This window comes from Bos indicus x Bos taurus, chromosome 3 (assembly GCF_003369695.1).
Source record: "Bos indicus x Bos taurus breed Angus x Brahman F1 hybrid chromosome 3, Bos_hybrid_MaternalHap_v2.0, whole genome shotgun sequence".
Classification (NCBI taxonomy): domain Eukaryota; kingdom Metazoa; phylum Chordata; class Mammalia; order Artiodactyla; family Bovidae; genus Bos; species Bos indicus x Bos taurus.
In genome coordinates, this window is record NC_040078.1 from 115,811,725 (window position 1) to 115,833,393 (window position 21,669).

The window sequence follows — 21,669 nt, forward strand, 5'->3', positions numbered from 1 at the left end:
GGGAGGAAGGCGGGTCGGAGGGCGCTGCCTGGTCCTGGGAAGGGAAGCCGTGGAGCTGGTGCCCAGGAGAGTTGGGCACAGACACTCAGGGGAGGGAGTGGAGATATCAGTAGCCGCCATCCTCTTGGTACCAGCGGTAGCCTAGGGACCTATCACTATGTGGTGCTGCAGACAAGCAACCAGTAGGGAGACAGTAGGAAGAAAGCTCTGACATCAGGGGCAGGGCTCAAGAGGCAGCAGCTCCTTAGTCACATCTGGGCTTCCTAAGCACCCTCTTTCCCCACGTGCCTCTCTCTCAGTCTCCTCCATTCCCCAGAGCAGCCCACTGACCTTCCCTACTCTCTTTAAGCCCTTCTGAAGCCTGAGCAGGATCTCTGTGTTGGGCCTTTATTTTGGTCCTATATTCCCTGGGGTGCTCCTTTCATCAAGATTTCCATGAAAAGGGGGACCCAGCAGAATACCCTTGGTTTTTCTTAGTGGAACTTGCAGTAAAGGGTGGAGGGGAAACTGGATGCTCTTATGGTGGCTCAGATAGTAAAGAATCTGCCTGTGATGTACAAGACCCAGGTTTGATCCTTGGGTCGGGAAGATTCCCTGGAGGAGAGCATGGCAACCCACCACAGTATTCTTGCCTGGAGAATCCCATGGACAGAGGAGCCTGGCGGGCTACAGTCCATAGGGTCACAAAGAGTCGGACATGACTCAGCAACTAACACTTTCGTGATTTAATAAGGGGACTTCCCTGATGGCTCTGTGGTAAAGAATCCACCTACAATGCAGGAGACATAGATTTGATCCTTGGGTAGGGAATATCCACTGGAGAAAGAAATGGCAACCTACTACAATATTCTTGCCTGGGCCAGGCAAGAATGTCTTAGTATGACATGGACAGAGGGGTCTGGCAGGCTGCAGTCCCTGGGGTCACAAAGAGTTGGACATGACTTAGCAACTAAACAACAGTATGACTTACTAAAGATGTGTTTTACCCTCATCATAGACCTGACTTTCAGGCATAAATGTATTCCACAGGCTGACCCAAGGCCTAGAGCTTCTTCCAACGGTAAAACCCACATCTCCTCTGTAGAAGGGGACTGCAGGGTGCTGGATAGGAGAGGTGTGGCTGTCTGTCTGCTCGTCTGTGTTGGCTTTGTGCAGGCATATAGGTTGAGTTGACTGTGTCTTGAAGGCTGAAGAGCTCATGTGGATGGCAGACAGTGTAGGCAATGGGGGTGACTGAGAACACTGCTGGGTACTGTGGAAAATGCAATGGTAAAGGTTACAGATCGTGTTTGCAAGGAACATACAGGCTTCTTTGGACACAAGAGACAAGAGTATACAGAGAATGGTACACAGCATCACTGAAGACCATTTCCCTTCTAGAATGTTCACTAAATAAAATCTTTGACTCTTCCCTTTTCATTTCCCAATTATGTCGTTGCTCTATTCATTTCAATAGTGATATTAATTCTTCAGATATCTCATTTCTTTAAACATAGCCATTTTGCCCTGTTATATTCTCAGACTGATAGTTTGTAAATAGATACATTTCTGAAAGACTTTTCATGTGCAACTATAATCCAGGATCCAGCTGGAGCCTGTGCTTTAAACTGGAGCATTCTTTTGTACCTGACGCATGTTGTCATGGGTTATTTTTAAAAGGGGTGGAAGCCTGGAGGTGAGTCCAGTGATAAGAGCCATTCCACCCTGTGTTCTATGCTAAGTTTAGCTTTCCAAGTGTTATATTTGTCAACAGTGCCCTAAATACCCAAGCTTGATTTCAGTGGGCAGGGAGTAGCAGCCCAGAAACAGACTTTGTTCTTCGTGAGAGCTTTTTAAAAACAGCTCATGGGAGACGGAATTGGCTTCACAAGTAGGACATGGAGATTATCAGGAGCATAGCAGGCTTGTTGTTGTTTAAGGAAAAAGAGCTGTATGTGTGACTATGACATCAAAAAAGTCAAAGTAAACAAACAAAAAAAGCCCCCACCAGTGGCCCAAGGTCCACCCATTCATTCACCTATTCATTCAGTAATCATTTGTGTAAGATTATGTTCTAGGATGTGTTGCTGGGTTTGGGGGATTCAGAGACAAAAAGGCATAACACATTTATCCTCAAGGAACACATAGAGTCCTGGCTGCACCAATTAGGCAAGAAAAAGAAATAAAAGGCATTTAAATTGAAAGAAAGAAGTCAAACTGGTACTATATATTGGCAGATGACATAAGATTATATATAGGAAACTCCAAATATTTTACCAAAAAAGTACTAGAACCAGTAAATGAATTGAGTAAAGTTGCAGGATGCAAAATTAATATACAGAAATCTGTTGCATCTCTATTCACTAATAATGAACTATCAGAAGGAGAAATGAAGAAAACAATCCCATTTACAATTGTGTCAAAAAGAATGAAATACCTAGGGATAAGCTTACCTAAGGAGGTAAAAGATCTGTACTTTAGAAAATGGAAAGGCATTGAGGAAAGAAATTGACGGTGACACAAACAAATAGGAAGATTTTTGGTGCTCAAGGATTGGAAGAATCAGTATTGTTAAAATGTTCATACTACCCAAAGCAATATACAGACTCAATGCAATCCCTATCAAAATATCAATGGCATTTTCCACACAACTAGAAAAAATAATCTTAAAATTTGTATAAAACCACAAAAGACCTCAAAGAACCAAAGCAATCTTTTAATTTTTCTAAATTTTATTCTCTTGCCTGCGCCTAGAGGTTCACGGGGTCTTCTTTCCCCAGCCCAGGATTGAACCCTAGCCCCAGTGCAAGCACCAAATCCTAACCACTGGACATGTGGGAATTCCCAGTCAAAGCAATCTCGAGGAGGAAGAATAAAGCTGGAGGTATCATACTCTCAGATTTTAATTACTACAGCTTTAGCTACAAAGCTACAGTAATTAAAACAGTGTTGTACTGGCACAGTAGCAGGCATGTAGATGAATGGAAAGGATAGAGAGCCCAGAAGTAAACCCACGCACATGTGGTCAGTGAATCTGCAACGAGGGATGCAAGCGTGTGTGATGTGAAAACGTCTCTCCAGTGAATGGCTTTGGGAAAACTGAGTGGCTACATGGAGAAGGATGAAACTGGACCACTCTCTTATACCATATACAAAAATAAGCTCAAAATGAATTAAACTCTTAAATGTAAGAGCTTAAGCCATAAAATTTCTAGAAGAAAATATAGGCAGTAACTTCTTTGACATCAGTCTAACCAATATGTCTTTGGATATGTCTCCTATGGCAAGGGCAACGAAAGCAAAAACACACAAATGGGACCTATTCAAACTAGAAAACGTTTGCACATCAAAACCATCAACAAATCAGAAAGGCAACCTGCTGGATGAAAGAAGATATTTGCAAAAGATATGTCCGGCAAGATACCCAAAATACATAAGGAATTCATACAACTCAATATAAAAAAAAAAGAAGTAATTCTATTAAATTATAGGCAGAGGACTGTTTGTATCTCATTTTCATCATCCTCACCCTTCTCGGCTTCCTTTAAAGGCAACATATAGCCTTCAAGATGTGACTCACCACTAATCTCTGCCTGCTTCAGTTGATATGAAAACTCAGTTTCTTTCAAGAGTGAATTTACCTACAAAGTTGCTTAGCAGCTGTCAGAATCTTTGAGGAACTGACTAAAACAGAAGAAGCACCAGGAGATGAGAATTTTCATTTTCAAATAGGAAGAGAACTTGATTCCTCAAAGCCTGAACTGACATCAGTCTTGGGCAAGGTCCTTAAATGGCTCACGAGAAGGTTGGATTGGGAGCATTTAGAAAAGAAGTGGGGACACTTGGAGCTCTGGGGTCACTAGGAAGAGGTCAGGGTGGACTCAGAGAATTTTATTTCGTGACATGGCTATCTCTAAAATGCAGTGAGATGTAGGCATAGATAAGGTTGAAAATATTTCAGAGAACATGGAAAACATACGGGTCATTCTTTAGGAAAATCTTGCTAAAAAACTCAAACTGGAGAAATAATGGTACATGTAAAGAATTGCTGAATTCCAGAATCACTGGAGCTTTAGAAACACTGATGCCTGGATCCCAGTCTGAGAGATTCTGATGTAATTGGTTGGAGGTACAGCTTGAGCATCAGCAAAGTAAGAAACTTTCCAGATGCCTCTAACATGCAGCCATTGCTCGAAAGGGAAGCCCAGAATCCGAACAGACTAAATCTTTCTAGGAGCTGGCCAGGTAGTTCACCGGATGTGAATATGGCTTTGTAAAGAATATGTTAGGGACTTACAAGTGTAATGTTTTGTCCATGAGAGACACAAAAACTGTTCTCCCTACCAAGGCCTGTAGCTTGGTAGCTAACAAGAGGGGATTTTTGCTTCTCAATCAAATGAGATGAAAAAAAATCCACCTTGTAATGATAATGAGATAAACAAAAGCTAGTGTTCAAACGGTAATTATTATTTTCATGTGATATCAGGATCTTTGCATCCTGCCGTTGAATTGATGAATGATTGATTTTCTTTTCATCAGAAGCATCAGAGGATGAGCTCTGATGACATTCTGTGGAAAACCCAGCTGAGCCTGAAATGTGAAGCTAGTGGGTTTGTTACAGGGTCAGTCTGCTTATTTGGGGCCTCGATACTCCACGTGTTTGGGCCACGAGGCACGTGCTCTTGGAAAAGGACTACTGCGTGGATTTTTTCCTAGACCATTAGGCCAAGGTCTGGCTTCCTTCTGGGGTCAAGTGTCCGAGTAAATGGACACAATGGGGCAAGAAGTCATTCCCCTTTGGGGACATCATGCAAGTCTGAGCACTTTCTCACATATGCCAATGTATCATCCCGTTATCCTGGTCGGTTTCCTGCTTCCTACATGAATCGTTTCTGTAAATGTCCAGGGACTAAATCCAACATTTGTACCACCTGGCTCGGGCTTCCCAGGTGGCACAGAGGTAAAGAATTTGCCTGCCAGTGAGGGAGAGGAAGGCTCGATCCCTGGGTCAGGAAGGTCCCCTGGAGGAGGAAATGGCAAGCACTCCAGTATTCTTGCCTGGAGAGTCCCATGGACAGAGGAGCCTGGTGGGCTACAATTTATGAGGTCAAAGTGAGGCAGACATGAGTGAGTGCCTGAGCACACACACTGCCGGGCACAGTACCCCAGGTCTTACTATGGATTTACTTTCACACATCTTTTGATCCTCACTCTCCTTTTTTTAATTTCTAAAGGCCACTCCTCCTTCATCCCCCCTCCCTAAAGCTTTTTAAAATGACAGCAATTTCCCCCTTAAGGTTACCAAGGGTTACCATGTAGAATAAATTAGGAATTTGGGATTAACATACACACTGCTATATATAAAATAGATAAACAAGAACCTACTGTACAGCACAGGGAAGTCTATATACTCAATATTTTGTAATAACCTAAAAGGGAAAAGAATCTGAAAAAGAATGTATATATGAGTGTATAACTGAATCTCTTTGCTGTACATGTGAAACTAACACACCATTGCAAACCAACTATACATCAATTAAAAAATATGTAAGGGAAAGAAGCAAGTCACAAAAAAATGAAAAACATTTCTTAAAAATAATAAGCTGGGCAGGTATGTAAGGCTCTGCTTTTTTTGTGGACCATTTTTTAAAAAGTATTTATTGAATTTGTTACAATATTGCTTCTGTTTTATTTTTTTGTTTTTTGGTATGAGGTATGTGGGATCTTCGTTCTCAGCCTGGGGATTGAACCCTCACCCCCTGCATCTTAAGGTGAAGCCTTAACCACTGGACCGCCAGAGAAGTCCTGCAAGACTCTGCTTTTAAGAGCCCGGGACATACCCACATCCACTGAAGCCAGTCACACAGACATCAGAATCCAAAACATGGACGTAGCCTAACCTTCTCTCCAAATAACAATATTAGCACAGCACACCTCATTTAACAAAGCATTCAAGCATCGTGCTCCCTCAGATCAAGTGCATCTATTAATAATGACTTAAATCGTCTGTACTGATTTCACATTATTAAGAAACCTCATTCCCATCATGTGGAAGAATACAACAGGGTGGGGGTGGGAGTGGGGACACCTTGCTAACTTATGTCCGAAGAGCACAACCCAGCTCGGGGCAGATCCTGCCAAGACACACCACGAATGCTGTCTCATCCAAAGGTCAAGAGCTGCTCTCATCCAGAGTCCAGGAGGGCTCTTCTGGATGCTCAGAAGCGAAGGTGCCCTTGAGCACTGCCATCCACGGTGGCTGAGGGGGGATGGAGTAGCCTGGTCCTTGGCAGGCACAACCACGGGTAAACAGCCCTGGAAGGACATTTACAGACTCTGGGGAACCGTGCAGGAGAGCAGCCCACTGAAGCTCTCCCTGATAAAGGTGATGGCGTCTCTTTACAACTGTCATGGGGATTTAATTACATGATAAAATTGCAGCTCCTGCCTCTTGAGACAAATTGCCTGTTCAGACTGATTGTTTTTTATGAATCTCACACAGGGAGCAAAATGCTTCTCTCCTGAAGTTGGCTTGGTCTGATGGTTATACCTCATCATCCTTTACCTCCCTCCTGGAAATGAGAAGCTTACTGATCCTGCAGTTGAGGAGGGGGGTGTGCCTGGTGGTCTCTTGGTTGTTTTGCAACTCTGCACAGAGCAAAGCCAGCCCAGTGATGTCTGATGGATTGAATGTTCATTGACCTTATTTTTCTGTTTGCAAAAAAAAAAAAAAGAGAGAGAGAGAGAGAGAGAGAGAAAGAACTTTGAATTTCCAACAGAAAAATAAAAGGCATAATAAGGAATAGAAATGACCGCTAAACATGTACACAACATCCAATTTTACCAATGTGAAATGCAAGTTAGAAAAAGAGATCTTTTTCATCTATCCAGTTGTGAAAGGTTTTTTAATTTTTTTGAAATTTTTGGCTGTGCCGGGTCTTCGTTGCGGCACATGGGCCTTCTCTAGTTGTGGCCCAAAGGGGCTCCTTTAGTTGTGGAGTCAGGCTTCTTGTTTCGGAGAGCTCACTGCAGAGCACGCTGGCCCAGTAGTTGCGGTTCGTGGGCTTAGTTGCCTGCGGTGTGTGATCTTAGTTCCCCAGCTAGAGATCGAACCTGAGTCCCCTGCATTGGAAGGTGGATTCTTAATCACCGGCCCACCAGGAAAGTCTCCTGAATGGTTTTTTTTAGAAATCAAGTTTTGGAAGAGTTTAGTGAAACTGCTATTTCAGAGTTTGCAGGTGGAAGGGTGAATTTCTACACCATTTGGAAATATTCTATATTGAGTGTACATGCACAGGGCATTTTTCAGGTACCAGAGGCCTACAGAGATTCAGAGTAGAAATCCTTGCTTTTAAGGAGGGTTACACTTAGCAAGAGAGAGAAAGACTAGACAGACGTTAGCTGGCAAGTGGAGTGAGACCACTGATGGATAGGGGTCCAGGTGTGAAGATGAGAACGGATCAGGGAAGTTATGAGAATGCCAGGAAGTAGGGGTGGGACAGGCTTTTACTGAAGGTGGCATCTGAGCAAAGCACAGAGGGAATTGAAGGAGAAGATGACTTATGATCCCTGAGGGTGTCTGTTTCCCTCTCTTGGCCTGTGCTGCAGGACCTGGTCCTGTTATCCTGGGCTGAATGAGAGGCAAGCATCCTTGGCCTCGAAGCTGTGTTGCTGGGGCCCAAGGTGCAGTCTGGAGGGTGGGCGCTTAGGTGACCAGGCAGGCAGAGCAGAGACCTGGGAGAAAGTGAGCCACTGGCAGCAGGTCTGGGGATCAGAGTTGAGGGCTTAGACCTTGGTGGACACAGAGGTGAGCTGCCCAGATGCTGCTGTTTGGGAGGAGGACTTGTTTCCCCACTGTGAGCTCCTTCTGGGGAGAGAGCCACCTCCTTCTAGAAGGGACGGCCCCCAGTGGGGCGGATCTAGAGACCGAGGGAGCCAGGAGACTGGTGCTACCCTGGTGACTTCATGTGGGGAAACCATGACATGGGTCAGCTCTAACGCTCCCCTGGGGTCTGGCTGAGATGTGGGGGGGGCCTGGGTCGCAGGTCAACCTCCCCTCTGCCCATCCTGCCCTCTCCCCTCCCCCTCGCAGATGTGGATGCCCAGCAAACACCCTGCAAGGCCACAGCACCTGACTGTGAACTGGGCCACCTGGAAGGATGGGTGGGCGTGTGGTCAGAACAGGTGAAGACGGGGAGCAGAGACGGCCTGTCCCAAGGCCAGGAGGGGTGAGAGGGGTTGGGGGTGTCACTGAGGCTGGTGCAGACCAGAATTTCTCAACCACCTCAGCTGAAGGACTAGGAATGTAAAAACTTTTAATTATTTTTAAACTTTTTGGCCATGTGGCATACAGGATCTTCCCTGACCAGAGATGCTCAAACTCCCACCCTGGACATTGGGAGCTCAGAATTTTAACCACTGGACCACCAGGGAAGTCCAAGGATTTTTTTTTTTTTTTTTGGTCCCAATTTGTCATAGAGTGATTCTTTTTCAGAATACAATTAAAATTAACTAACAACAACAACAAAAAAACCCCAAATGGAGAAAAGGCAGAATTCCAAGTCCAGAATGTTAATTGTCAAGTTGCTGTAGATGTTTCTAAACGTTTACTGACAATTTTCACAGCAAACCCTTTATGGAGCACCCCCTACCTGCAGTGGGCTGTGAGTAGCACCTTTACTGACCAGTTACTAGAGTACAGGGTGGGTGAAGAGATGCTGGGAGAGATGGTGGGGTGGGTTAGTTCACAGCACATATTTTAAGTCCTCGGACACAGGCTATAAAATTGGGACTCTTCATTGTTGGACAGGGGTTGCTGGACCTTTTTTGTAATGTGTAAGATAATAATATTTTAGGTTTTGTGCCTCTTATGGTCTCTGTGGCAACTACTCAGCTCTGCCATTGTAGCATGAGAGCCACCACGGACAATATGTAAATAAACGGGCAGGGCCGTGTTCTAATAAAACTTTATTTATAAAAACAGGTAGCTGGCCCTCAGGTGACAGTTTGCATGCCTTTGCTGTATTCAGTAAGGAATGACTGCAGGCTTATAGGCAGGAGAGTCACATGCACCTCAAATAGGAAAGTTATTGCATCTCTTTCTCTGCATACCTTTTCTACCCTTCACCTCAGTGAAATGTGCTCTTAATTCTCATGGCAAATTTGACTCAACAACAGTCAGTGGAGCATCTGGGTACCAGGCACACACCTGTCTCTTTCTTTTATGTCTATCCTGCTTTGGGTTTGCTAAACTTCTTTGTTTAAAAAATTATTTATTCATTTTTGGCTGTGCTGGGTCTTCACTGCTGTATGGGCTTCTCTCTAGTTGTGGTAACTGGGGGCTACTCTTTGTTGCAGTGTGAGGGCTTCTCCTAAATCACTGCAGATGGTGACTTCAGCCATGAAATTCAAAGACATTTGCTCCTTGGAAGAAAAGTTATGACCAATCTAGACAGCATATTAAAAAGCAGAGACATTACTTTGCCAACAAAGGTCCATCTAGTCAAAGCTATGGTTTTTCCAGTGGTCATGTATGGATGTGAGAGTTGGACTGTAAAGAAAGCTGAGTGCTGAAGAATTGATGCTTTTGAACTGTGGTATTGGAGAAGACTCTTGAGAGTCCCTTGGACTGCAAGGAGCTCCAACCAGTCCATCCTAAAGGAGATCAGTCCTGGGTGTTCATTGGAAGGACTGACGTTGAAGCTGAAACTCTAATACTTTGGCCACCTGATGCGAAGAACTGACTTATTGGAAAAGACCCTGATGCTGGGAAAGATTGAGGTCAGGAGGAAAAGGGGACGACAGAGATGAGATGGCTGGATGGCATCACTGACTTGACGGACATGAGTTTGAGTGAACTCCAGGACGTGGTGATGGACAGGGAGGCCTGGCGTGCTGCAGTCCACGGGGTCACAAAGAGTCGGACACAACTGATCAACTGAACTGGACTGAGCTGAGGGCTTCTCATTGCGGCGGCTCCCCTTGTTGCGGAGCACAGGCTCTAGGGCACGAGGGCTTCAGTAGCTACAACACGTGGACTCCGTGGTTGTGGTTCCCTGCTCGAGAGCACAGGCTCAGCAGCTGTGGCACACGGAGTTAGTTGCTCCACAGTGTGTGGGATCCTCCCAGGTCAGAGACGGAGCTTGTGTCTCTTGCATTGGCAGGCAGGGGTCTTTACCACTGAGCCGCCGGGGGAGCCCTTGCTAACCTTCTTGAGTCTGTAAATTTATATCTTTCATCCAACTTGGGAAAGGTTTGGCAATTATTTCTATAAATCCTTTTTCTGCTCCATTCTCTTTCTCTTCTCTTTCTTGGATTCTGCTCGAACGTGTCAGATCTGTGTTGTCCCACAGCCCCTGTTCATTTTATTTTCAATCGTTTTCCTTTCCGATCTTCAGACTGGATACTTTCTTTTAACCTGTTTTCAAATTCACTGACTCTTTCTTCTGTCATCTTGGATCTTCTGTTTGGCCCCTTATTGTTGAGAACGAGGCCACCCCTGGCTTCAAGGGAGGAGTGATGGTGTTCTTTCTCCAGCCGGAAACCTTGTGTTGCCACAGGGACTCTGTTGGTAAAGGAGGAGGGAAGTGGATGTCTGCAGCTGGTCTCAGGGCACCAGTCTCTCCACCTCTATCCTTCCTACCTATGCAAGAGTTAACTTTTTCCAGATTAGATGATCTCATTCCATTGCTGAATGGCTCCTCACTGCCTTTCCGAATACATGTAAACGCCTATGTCTAGAAATTGTGGCCTCGCACGATACAATCCCAGCTTGCTCGCCCGGATAGTCCTCCTTCTCCTCTGACTTATGCTCCTTGTTTCCAGCCAGGCCCCACTTCCCTGCATGAGGTGGGCTGTGTGCTCCACGTCTGCTCACTCCGTTCCCTCTGTCTCCGGCCCTTCCTTTCCATCACAGCCCATCAGTGCACATTCATCTTTCAAGGGACAGCCCAACAGATTTTTACTGTCTTCCATATGTTGTTTTGTCTATTAATATTTATTACGCACCTACCCTGTGCCCAGATATGGCCTCTAGGACAAGCCCAGACCCTGTTCAATGCCCAGCTGCTGGGCTTAGTATTTGGTACCAGGCTACAGGTAATGCATTTGCTATTTCCAATTGTTTCTCTGGAATATTTATCCTGAACAGGATGTACCATTGCAGGAACCATTGCCCTCCTGGAAAGGCAGAAAGGACCTTCCCTCGTATCTTCCTTTCTTTTTGTTCTTTTGAACCCCTCCAGTGTGCTGGGGAACGATGCTAATAGAAGTGTGTCATCAGCATACATTATGTCTTTATTAGCCTGTTTCTCAATTTTGATTCTGAAAATATCCTGATTTAGTCTAATTGCAATTTCACCGTGTTCCACAGGCAGTGACGGTTCATACTGGGGGAAGCTGAGACGTGACCCTGCAGGATTTTTCTTCCTGCCCATATGCTTTGAAGCTGGACCATTAGCTCGAAGGCATACATCTCATCTCATCACAGTGATTCAACCTGCTTCTGGGAAAAAAAAGAGCTTAGGGTGTGTGTCTGGTGGAAAGCAAAGGAATATCTTCATTCTAGGTGGTGGGAGATATTTTTCTGAAGCTAAAGCAAGGGCTGCTGCTGGAACTATTTTATTCCTAAATAATTTAACTATATTCAAAGATAATCTGATGTTATTGTAGGAAAGTGTATTTCTAATAAATTCCACTTGATCTGGGTGAATCAATTCAGGCAGCGCATAATTGAGTCTGTTAGCAAGGACTTTAGCAAGAATTTTGCAATCAGCGTTAATTAAGAAGATGGGACAATAATTTGTGCATAATTCCGGATCTTTTCCTGGCTTGTGAATCAAAGTAATAAGAGCAATGCTCCGGCTGGTGGTGGGATAGTGTCATTAGGTGCTGATTTATAAGTACTTAGAAAGGTTTAATTTCATTTTGCTTCGAGCAGGGTCTCCCTGCCCCCACACACTCTGATCAGGGCTTTAGCCAAGACAGCAGAGCCCGTGTCTCCCCATCCTTCGCCGCCATCACTGACCTCCTGCTGCCCATTTTTGTTTTTGTTCTGCAGCTGAGACACCCCGCTCATTCACCCAGGTTTTTTTTTTTTCCTTAATATTCTTATTATTTGTAGAGTATTTCTTAATACTATTTGAAAAGTGTTTCTTAATACTCTGAATTATTTGAAGCGATGGATTCCATGCTCTTGATGACGTGTCTGCATGCTTGTGTGTGATGTAAATTCTCAGAGCTGTCACAGCCTTCATGGGGACGTTTTCCATGGATCTTCCAGCTACATGTCTTGGGGTGGGTCTGTGTCAAGAGCCCTCGACTGTAAGTCAGGGAACATACCTGGTTTGTGTGCTGCTCCTAATTGACTGTTGCCCAGTAAGGGGATACACGAGAACCCTGGTGTCCTGGTCTGTAAATGCAGCCATAGGGCAATTATAGGCATGACGGGGTAGCGGGAAGAGCTCTGGGTTTCCCCCTCCTGCAGCTGTGGGACCTGAGATGTGGAACTCAACCTCTCTGAGCCTCGTTTTTCTCTGCTGGGGAAGTGGGAGTCCTTGGAAAACACAGACCAACTAGAGTCCTCACTGCACGTGATTCCTCTGTCATTGTCTCCACTTGGGGCTCGTTATAGCACAGACAGGCTCTGGTCTGCAGACTTGTTCTCCTAACGATCAGAACAAGGCCATCTCTGGGCAAGGCTGCTGCTCTTTGGTGAGTCAAGCTGATAAACTCACTTCTCACCAGGAGACACCTTCCCTGCCCATCTGACCTGGAGCTGACGGTTCCAATGAAAGTGGGGCCTGTTCTACACACCCATGAAGGCAACAGGGTTTTCATCCATCTCCAAAAACACTACATGTTGGTCTTGGAGCTCCAGTTCGTCCCATTTGGAAGCACCCTGAGAGATGACCCCGCTAATCCCATTTTTTTTTTCTTTTTCTTTTTGGCTATACTGTGCGGTTTGTGGGATTAATTCCTTGACCAGAAATTGAATCCTGGGCCTCAGCAGTGAAATCGCTGAGTCCTAACCACTGGACTGCATGGGAATTCTCAACAGTCCAATAGTTTCAAATGAGGAAATTAGGATTCAGATAGAAGAACAGACCATACAGGTTAAGGACCACACATATAGTGGGAGCACCAGGCTTGAACCCAGGTCATGTCGTTGCTAGTCTCTTGTCGTGTCTATTACACTGTCAATGCCCACGCACTTGCCATTCGTTCAAATGTGAGTCCTCCAAGGCGGGAGTTGTGCTTATTTAACTTACATTCAACTGTTGAGCTTTCTGTGGGGGACCTTCCCCTCCATGCAGAAGGAGGTGGGTGTAGCCCTGACCGCAAGGCATGCTAAACATCGCGCTGACGGAGTGAGCAGTCGAATTCCACGGCAGACTCCACTGGCCCTTGTCCATCCCACATTCACCGCACTCATTCTGCACCTATATGTGCGGCGGCACGAGCTCTCTTAATAAAAACCCAATTAGTATTTCTTTAACTTGCCTCCAGATGCTTAAATACCATTACCCCAAACACAACATAATGCCTCTAGTTTTTCTATTTCAATCAAGAATTCAAGTAGCATCTTGACTTGTATATAATATATCAGCAGCAAAATCATGGAATGCTGACATCCTTAATAATAGCAATTAGTAATCAGTTGTTTCTTAAGTAGTTTGATTACGCCAGTTACCAAATTGTACAGTTGATGCATTTGGGGGGCAAGCAGGGTCTCTCCACCCCTCCCCCGCCATCCTTTCTCCCTTGCTGTGTTCCCTCAAGTCAGTGAGCTGATAGGTGTTCCAAAGAGGTGAGGTCGAATAATTCCGCTGTTGCTAATACTGAACAGCACAGACTTGGCTTTAGCAGAAAGTAGAATCAAATATTTCTTTGCTGAAAGACTCACTCCAATCATGTCTGTGAAAACACAGACTGTGTCCACCTGGGTAAATGTTAGCAAAGGAGTTTGGCCTGCCCATGCAGGCAGCCCACCCAGAGTTTGAGCCTTTCTATAGGCTTCCTGGTGGCTCAGAGGTTAAAGCATCTGCCTGCAATGTGGGAGACCTGGGTTTGACCCCTGGGTCGGGAAGATCCCCTGGAGAAGGAAATGGCAACCCACTCCAGTATTCTTGCCTGGAGAATCCCATGGATGGAGGAGCCTGGTGGGCTACAGTCCATGGGGTTGCAAAGAGTTGGACACGACTGAGCGACTTCACTTTCACTTTCATAGGTTTCCCAGATAGCTTAGTGGTAAAGAATCCGCCTGCCAGTGCAGAAGATGTAGGAGACGCAAGTTCGATCCTTGGGTCAGGAAGATCCCCTGGAGAAGGAAATGGCAACCCACTCCAGTATTCTTGCCCAGAGAATCCCATGGACAGAGGCGCCTGGCGGGCTACAGTCCACGGGGTCTCAAAGAGTTGGACACGCCTGAATGACTGAGCACACACACAGGGCTAAGGCCTTCTGCCAGGCTCTGGATACCAGGCAAAGGTCTTGATCTTAAGGAGGTCATATTTGAGAATGAAACACTCAGTGGGTATAAAGATGAGCTCTGCAAGGTTTTGTTTCAGTAACAGATGGAGACTGAGGGCTTTGCTTTCTTGTGGCCGGGGGAGGTGGGTCTGTGTGTTGGGTGGGCAGGGAGGGCTTTCTGGAGAAGTGGACTTCTACAGGATCTAGAAGAAGGGGAGGTCTAGGTGAGCCTGGGTTTTGTCCTGGTGGAGATGTTTTTATTGGGAGGGGGTAGGTGGGAAAGATGAGGGAGCAGATTGTGGATGAACTGGAGCTCAGGCTTGTTCCCCTCATCACACACACACACACACACAGAGCCCAGCTCCAGGACAGCCTCCTTGGTTCCTCATAGCAGGCCAATCTGGGTCTGACTGGGGTTGAATGCCCACCAGAGACCTCCATGCACTTCCCAGCACCCTACGGGGCATCCCAGGGACATCTTTGCAGGACAGCAGGTGGCTTCCCAAGGGCACAGGTGAGTTGCATCTTTAAGGGAAAACCTGACTGAGGACCCCTCTTCTGCCCCATGGCCAGGCAGGGCAGGTATGTTCGGCACTTGGCCCTGTTATCTGCCGAGGCTGAATTCTGAAGTTCCTTTGCCCTCTGCCCTCTGTAAGGGGCCCCATGTACACCTGAAGGGTTGTCCAGAACACGTCATTCTCACCATTTTCCCAGCTGGTTCCTCTTTTCCCTATGCTTTTACTGGGATGCTGACATGGATCTGCAGAAATAAATAATAATTATTTTTTTCTGCTCTATTTTGCAAGAGTAATGAGCTCACACACGAGCATGGGGATATCACTGAGCAAAACATGGTCCCTGGATATTTATGTTGACAAGCAGAAAGAACGGCTACTTATCTTACTGCTGCAAATTATCGTCCTGCTGCAAAGTACTCGGAGTTCTTTCAACCAGGGCTGTCCTTGGGATGGACAATTGAGCCTCTGCTTTCCCTGAAACGCCTTTCAGCCTGATCTTTGGCCCTGTGTCTCCTGGTCTGGGGGCATCTTCAGAGCCCACCCCTTGCTGGGTCCTTGCCCGTCTTCTCGCTCATCATCCCTTCATCTTCACCTTCCTCCTTGGGAGAACTGAAATTCTTTCCTGTATCCATTCCCAATGCGTGTGGCATTTCAAGTGTTGCCCCAAGTTCTGACCACTCACCACACATTCTAAATCCCCCACGTGTACGTCTTAATGCAGACGGCTCTTGTTCCTCTGAGGTGTGTTGCCCGAGGACTCACAATCACCCCTCTCCCAGGAAAGAGCCTGTTTACTCCCACACTCAGGAAACAGGCAGCCTCATTCCATTTTAGACGGAGACAGTGAGATTTGGGGATCATGGCTTGAGAGAAGCATGGGGCTGGACGGGGTCTCAACAGTGATCCAAGCCATACTTCCTAAAGAGTGTCCGCAAACCTCCAATCCCTCCCCTACCCCTGCCGACTCCCATCCCCACCCCCTGCCGGTGGTGAAGCCACGCAAGCTTTTACCCTGCCCTCCAGCATCAGCGTGGGTCTCCAGGGACCACATCCCAGGTGCGCTCCTCCATGGAGTTTTGCTCAGGGGCCTCTGCTCGGGAAGCGCTAATCAAACCTCACGCACTAGTTACAAGTAAAGGCACTGACTCAGAGAGGGAACGTGACTTCTCTGAGGCCACACAGCTCATTGGTGGCCGAACCCAAGTTTCCTACTGGAGCCTTTCACTCCAGGGCTCCTTGAGGCGCCTGAAAGGCTACCTGTGATGACCGGCTGGGCTCTGCACTCCTGGGGGGCCATCCTGTGTGTAATTCTCGTTTCTAGTCTCCCCTTGTTCTCCTAGGCTCACAGCAAAAGCTCAAACCTCGTCACAATCCCAGATCCCTCTGATTTCTGTCTGGCTTGGTGTCCCTGTCCTCTGCTCCCCCCTAACTTCCCAGCGTTTCTCAATGTTGTCACTTATCTCTGTCAGCCACTCATCTAGCCCACTGCCTGGATTTAGACCCTGCCATCTCTTCCCTGGGCACCCGCCTTCCATCACCTCCTAACTAGATCTTGTTTCCTGACCTGTCACGTTTCCTTCAAACCCCACTCTCACACGTCAGCTGGAGCGGCAGCTGCCTCGTGCATCTCCACCCCCGGTTCAAGCCCAGCCTGCTTCCCCTGCAATAAAATCATGGGTAACAAGATGTGCCCTGAGGCCATGCACTTAATCATTCAGTTACCAGCATCCTGAACCGAAAACAGCCCGGAACAAGCCCAGGTCCTGACAGCGTGGCAGCAGCACTGACCTGTCCCTGCCCTTTTGATTTGTGCCGTTGGGCGGGGAGAAGTATATATGGATGTGATTTAGAACCTAAAGGCTCATCGTGGGACGGAACAGGACCCCCTCAACACAGAGTTCATTGGTTTCAAGTGCGCAGTAAAAAGGTGGGGACAATAAAGATGGCGCAGGAAATCAGCAATGTGAAAATAAATGATATTTTACTTTTTGTTGGAGAGGCTAGATTTTTATCTTGGATTAATAAAAACATGTTATTAATACTGAGAGATTTAGCTATTTAAAATAGTACGATGTTACCTGTAATTTATATTAATATGTAGCACTGACCATGTGTCCTATTGTGAAAACAGTTATGCTATTTAATAAATGAATCAAAGGAACAGACTGGACTTCCCTGATGGTCTAGTGGTTACAAATCTGCCTGCCAACACAGGGGACACAGGTTCGATCCCTGGTCAGGGGAGATTCCAAGGGAATGACAAGAGGCCAAGGGGCAAAGAAGCCCGCCCACCGCAGCTGCTGAGCCCGCGCTCCAGAGCCGTCCAGAGCAACTCCTGAAGCCAGAGTCCGAGAGCCCGCCCTGTACAACCACAGGAGCCACCGCGGTGAGAAGCCTGTGTGCCGAAACTGGAGAAACCCAGCAGTCAGCAATGAAGACCCAGCGCACCCCAGAATGGTGAATAAAGAAAGAACAAATCAAGGTTGCTGTTGGGCTTCCCTGGTAACGCAGATGGCAAAAAGAGTCTGCCTGTAAGGCAGGAGAACCGGGTTTGATCCTTGAGTTGGGAAGATCCCCTGGAGAAGGGAATGGCTACCCACTGCAGTGTTATTGCCTGGAGAATTCTATGGACAGAGGAGCCTGGTGGGGTCCATGGGGTCGCAAGGAGTTGGACACGACTGAGCGACTCACACACACACACACACACACACACACACACACACACACACAGAGCTGTTGTTAAAGAATAAGCAATGATATTTTAACTCGGGGACTTCAAATATACAAAGCCCTAACCCACTGGGACAGGTTTGTGAAAGAAGAGCGTGTACTCGCTCCAGCCAGAATCCCGGCAGAAAGCAGGTGGCGGGGATCCAGGGTATCCAGTAGGCACGCAGGGCTCAGGGAAGCGATGGGGTCTCCCGAGGCATCGGGAGAGCCCCACTCCCTGTGTCTCAAGGGGCAAGCAGGGAGGTAAGAGCTGACACCCTACAGCTGAGCCTTCAGCCCAACATTGAAGCCAGATCACAGGGGCCGTCTGGCAGGGACGGGTCCCTGGAGCAAATACTCTGCCCTCCCCGCTCCTCGAAGTGCCTGGCCTTAGCTGCACCCAGAGAGCGCGGGGCCAGGAGGACGCGATTCACCAAGTCACCCCAGGAGCAGGCAGTGGGCAGGCTGGCTCGGGAGGGCAAATACAGAACCTAGAGCTCAGCACTCCTGGGGGAGGTGCAGGGGAGGAGTTGAGTCCCCTCCGTGCCCCCGTACAGGCTCCTGGGTTGATACCTGTACTGTGTGTGTTCTCAGTGAGGACCCGGCCCATCCAGGCAAAGCTAGGTCTGAACAGAGGCGGGGTGCTCTCTGGGCACATGGTTGCTGGGCCCTCACCCTGACTGGGGCCCAGATATCAGAAACACCAAGGAAAAGAAGCAGCAGGAGCTGGTTTCTCTCTAAAGCCTTCTGCAGGTTGCTCACACCCCCAGTGAAAGGGTACACGGAGGTGGTGGAGGGGTGAGGAGGGCTAGGGGAGGGAGGAGCAGAGGGATAACCACTCCCTCGGAAGTGCCAGGCTCTGATCTTGCCCTTCATCACATTACATCTCCACTCGCCAGGACCAAGGGCCCAAGTGTGTTCCCTTTTGGTGACCTGCCTACATGAGTGAGCACGTGTTTGTGTTTGTGTGTGAAGGTACATGTGTGTGCGATGGTACACATGTGTGTGTACTCACACATGTATGTTGGGAAAGAATCTGCCTTGCGTGGGGAGGGGAGTCATGCATATCCCTTAGGAGTCAAGATAGGCTTGCGGAGGGCACATTTGACGAGCTGGGAAGCAGCCTGGTACAATTAAAAGTTAATCTCAGGTCAGGGAAAATATTTTCAGCAAGTGTGACAATGGTATTATATCTGTGTTATGTGAAGCAGACCTACAAGATGTCAAAAAAGATAGAAAGACATGAGGAGATATTGCTCAAGGACCTGACTAGACAAGTCACATGTGAACAGATCTGCAAAGAAAACCCAAATCCTGTGGCTAAGACTTGGTCCTGAGCAGTAAAGAGAGGGCGGGTGAGCAGGCATTAGAGAAGGGCCAGGGCACGCTGACTAAATTGGAGATTTAAATGTGAGTATTAATCACCCATAATGTTCAGGGTGGGACGTGACACACACACTCACTGACAGAATAGAAATCCTTTCAGAGAACAATTTGGAAAATTTATTCTTGTCCCAGGAATACTGCTCCTAAGGATTTATCCTAAGGACACAACCCTGAATAAGAAAAAAAAGCATATGAATGCTAATAAAGACACTAATTACAGTATTATTGATAGTAGTAAAAATGTAAATGCACAGTCCCTTCTTGTAGGAATTTGGTTTAAGTATTTCATGGTTAATCACCTCAATAGGTGATTGAAATTAAGAAGACCAGGTAGCAACATGGAAAACACTTTAGGTATATTAACTCAACAGAGCAAAGCACAAAATTATATCTCCCCCATGACTGTAAGTCGAGGAAACTCACACATGCAAACAGGCTAGCTCGGAAAAAGAGTGGAGAAATGAAAGGAGACACTGTGCTGGGATGCGGATGCCATAGTTTAATTTTTCTCTTTTTAAATTTTTGGTATTGCTTTAATTACTGCCTGTGTAACACACAGATATATACTGTGTGTGTGTGCATATGTATAAGGACTTCCCTGGTGGCTCAGGTGTTAATGAATTTGTCTGCAATGTGAGAGACCGGGGTTTGAACCCTGGGTTGGGAAGACCCGCTGGAGAAGGGAATGGCAACTGGCTCCAGTATTCTTGCCTAGAGAATTCCACGGACAGAGGAGCCTGGTGGGCTGCAGTCCTTGGGGTTGAAAAGAGTTGGACACTACTGAGTGGCTAACACACACACATAAGTATACATAGCATATATCAATATACATATTATATACATATGTATACTTATGGTGTGCACATATACTACACACTACATGTATATCTCTCTATATGTATACTATATGTATTTACATACATGGCACCTATGTATATTATGTATTCCCTAAGATGCTACGGAGAAACTTGAAGGAACTTTTTGGCCAGTGTAGTATATGTATATGAATACTGTGTATATACGTAGTAAATATGTGTATAATACTATGACATACAGATATATACTATGATACATACTGCATATACACACAGGTATATGCTATGTACATATACGTATACACAATATAGGCAGCACGTATGTATGCTTATAAATAATAATCGCAGAGCTGAGCATGTATCATTCTCCTCTTTCAACCATCTGCCCTCCACACTCAACAGCCCACCCCTCGCGTGTGCACGGTGGGGAACCCAGCAGGTACGTGGCGGTTACCTACGAGCACGCCGGGGGGCAGCTGGGCGGAGGGGTCCTTCATCCAGTCGTCATTGGCCAGTTCTATCACGGCGTCCACGTGCCGAACGTCAGCGCAGATCAAGTCCTTCAGTCTCGCCTCATCCCTGCCTTCCAGGGCTGCCTTTAATTTCTTTACGAAATCGGAGTTGACCGGGTAATCGGGAAGGCGATCAGAGACCGACATTGTGCTGTCGCCTGTGTGTTAACCAAATCGCTCTTCTCAGCTGAGTCCAGAGTCAGCAGCTGTGTGGACAGGGCTGTGGGGAAGCCTATAAATAGAAGAAACGTGGTCAGTTACAGCCCCGGGGACTGGCCACCTGCCAGCAGCCCTCCCCACTCCCTTCCTCACAGAGACGGGAATTAATCTCCAAGGCCTCCGTTAGGATCCTAGAGAGGGGGCCAGTAAACGCGTCTGTGAGTGGGAGAAGCAAAGAGCACAGGGTTGTAAAAAGTCAGGCTGTCCTTGGCACTGCTGACCAACGTCTTCTTTTGTCAAAGTGAGACTCTGTCCTGAATGTTTAAGATCCTTTTCCCCAAGATTGGGCTTGCAAATCTCTGTGCTGTTGAAAGGAACGTTTTGTAACGTTCTATTAATATACCACTGTACTCCTTCACTTCATCTAAAAAGAGTCTGGTTGACTACAAGTTGGACCTGACTTGAAACCCAGGAGAATGCAGGAACATCTTTGGTTTCTAAATTCAGAGATGGACTGGCCGGTCCCGAGAAGACAAGATCGTCACGTAAGTGAACACAGACAAGCATCCTAAGTGTGAGCGGCAGCCTCTGTACTTCTTAAGGATGCGAACCTCAGCGTAAAGCATCCAATTCCACGCCCGATGGACGTGCAAGGCGCTGGTGCTGGTTTCTGCGCATTCCTTGGGGGTAGGCGGCTTTCCCCCCATAACCTCTGTCTCTAGTGGTCCTGCATCTCCTCCATCTGGGTCCAGTGGCAGCTGGGTGCTCTGACAACTTGAGGGGCCCAGGCTGGGCCATTTAGCTTAAAAGTTAGTTTTTGGATACATTAAAAATTGAAATAGATAACACTGTGCAAGTTCGAGGTGTAGGTCACGTTGATTTGATGCATTTATGTATTGTGACATGGTTGTCATCACAGTGTTAGCTGACACCACTATCATGTTACAGAATTGCAAGCTTTTGTCTTCTCTTGTGGTATGGATACTTCAGTTTTTGAGTCTCTTAGACAGGTTGACATTGTCTTCAACAGCACTGATGTCTATCGTCACCTTCCCGTGCGCTGGATCTCCAGGACTTACTTATCCAGTGCTTGCAAGTTTGTGCCCTTCCGTGCTGTTTCTT

At 46.8% G+C, this 21,669-nt stretch overlaps 1 protein-coding gene across 3 annotated transcripts in view; it reads right to left on the bottom strand.

Moving 5' to 3' along the window:
• The window catches only part of ASB18 (ankyrin repeat and SOCS box containing 18), a 72,378-nt gene extending 51,155 nt beyond the window's left edge, over positions 1-21,223 (bottom strand). For 2 of the 3 annotated variants that reach the window (XM_027537991.1, XM_027537992.1), the window contains exon 1: positions 20,331-21,223. In XM_027537991.1, coding sequence (XP_027393792.1) covers positions 20,331-20,535 — 205 coding nt within the window. In that variant the 5' untranslated portion in view covers positions 20,536-21,223. The remainder of the gene's footprint in view (positions 1-20,330) is intronic. The other variant, XM_027537990.1, reaches the window with a different exon arrangement.
• Positions 21,224-21,669: the final 446 nt, after the last annotated feature.